This window comes from Auxenochlorella protothecoides (genome assembly GCF_000733215.1).
Source record: "Auxenochlorella protothecoides strain 0710 contig710, whole genome shotgun sequence".
NCBI classification, from domain to species: Eukaryota; Viridiplantae; Chlorophyta; class Trebouxiophyceae; order Chlorellales; family Chlorellaceae; genus Auxenochlorella; species Auxenochlorella protothecoides.
Genome location: NW_011934263.1, coordinates 1 through 1315, shown reverse-complemented (window position 1 = coordinate 1315; position 1315 = coordinate 1). Strand labels below are relative to the sequence as shown.

Below are 1315 nucleotides of genomic sequence, written 5' to 3'. Positions count from 1 at the left end.
AAGCATTCCTGATCCAACCAGCACACACGACCTGCTCACATGGGACCCTCCATTCCCTATCAAACAAGGAATCCACGGCATCAGTTCGCCTACAACTCACCCCACCCTTTTCCCGCCCCTGTCTGATCATCCGCGCACGAGACCCACCTGTAGAAGAATGTCTGGTCAAGCAGCTGCAGCGCCGCATCCGCATCCGCCCGGCCAGCCTGCTTCCGCCGCTCGAACTCCTCCACCATGCGGATGGCGTGGAAGGTGGCGAAGAGGTCGCCGACGGTGCGGAACTCGGAGAGGACGGCTACGACGTCGTCCGTGGTCGTACGCAGCGCATCCAGCACGGGCTGCTGCTGCTGCTGCTGCTGCTGCTGCCCCTTCTTCTTCTCCTTCTTCTCCTTCTTCTCCTTCTTCTTCTTGGGAATGTCCCGGAAGCCGTTCCATGTTGTCTTGATTGAGGTTGTGGTGTAGTCACCGAGCACCTACAGTTTGTCATAGTGCGGGCGCAGGGTGTCGATAGGTGTGTGTGTCTGGGTGTCTCGATCAGCAGAGCCACGCATGCTTGGGGACACTCCAGTGGCCCCCAGAGGCCCCCCCTCCGAAGTGGCACACCAAGTCCTCACACACCTTCCCAAATCGGCCTAGCGTGCCCGCCTCGCCGGGCGCCGTCCGCCACTCGTTCACCGTGGCGTCGTTTTGCCACTGTTGATCCCTCTTCTCCGCATCGTCCAGCTTGTTGACCACGCCGGGTGGCACAGGGGGCGTCTGAGAGTCCTGCGACACAGGGCGAGAAAACACGGGGTGGGATGTGTGTATTCGCCTATAAGTTGCAGACACCAAACTTAAGAATCACATCCTCACTCCGCCACAGCCAGGCCTGTCGCACACCAATCAAATAAACCAACTCAGTCCACCCAACACAATCACCTGGCCCGCGGATGCAAGAGGTCTCGAAGTCGAGGGGGCATCATCCGCCGCCACGACGTCAACGTCCATTGGACAAGGGGTCTGTTGCGTGCTCTGGTCTGGATGCGCTGGCTCGCCGTTGTCACTGGGGTGCCGAAGTTTGGTGTGAGGGTGAGCAAGGTCCCTTGCACTACATCATCTCCTCTACAGATTCGAACCCATGCACATACCCAACTGCATGCATACATGCATGCCCGTCGGCTCGACGACGCGCACCCCACGATCACAGCCATGCCAAGACTCCTCGCCAACCCAAGCAAGCGACTTCGCCACACCTCGGAGGAGGAGGGACAGAGGCGGCCAGTGCCAACCAATTTTGATGAATGACGTGTCGGTGTTCCCCCGGCTGCGACTCGAT

At 59.7% G+C, this 1315-nt stretch overlaps 1 protein-coding gene across 1 annotated transcript; it reads right to left on the bottom strand.

The window, feature by feature from the left end:
* Positions 1 to 165: 165 nt before the first annotated feature.
* F751_0002 (hypothetical protein) lies at positions 166 to 435 on the bottom strand (the record flags this gene model as incomplete). Its single annotated transcript, XM_011401051.1, has 1 exon — positions 166 to 435. The coding sequence occupies one exon, from the start codon at positions 433 to 435 to the stop codon at positions 166 to 168; it is 270 nt and encodes an 89-aa protein (XP_011399353.1).
* Between the last annotated feature and the right edge of the window lie 880 nt (positions 436 to 1315).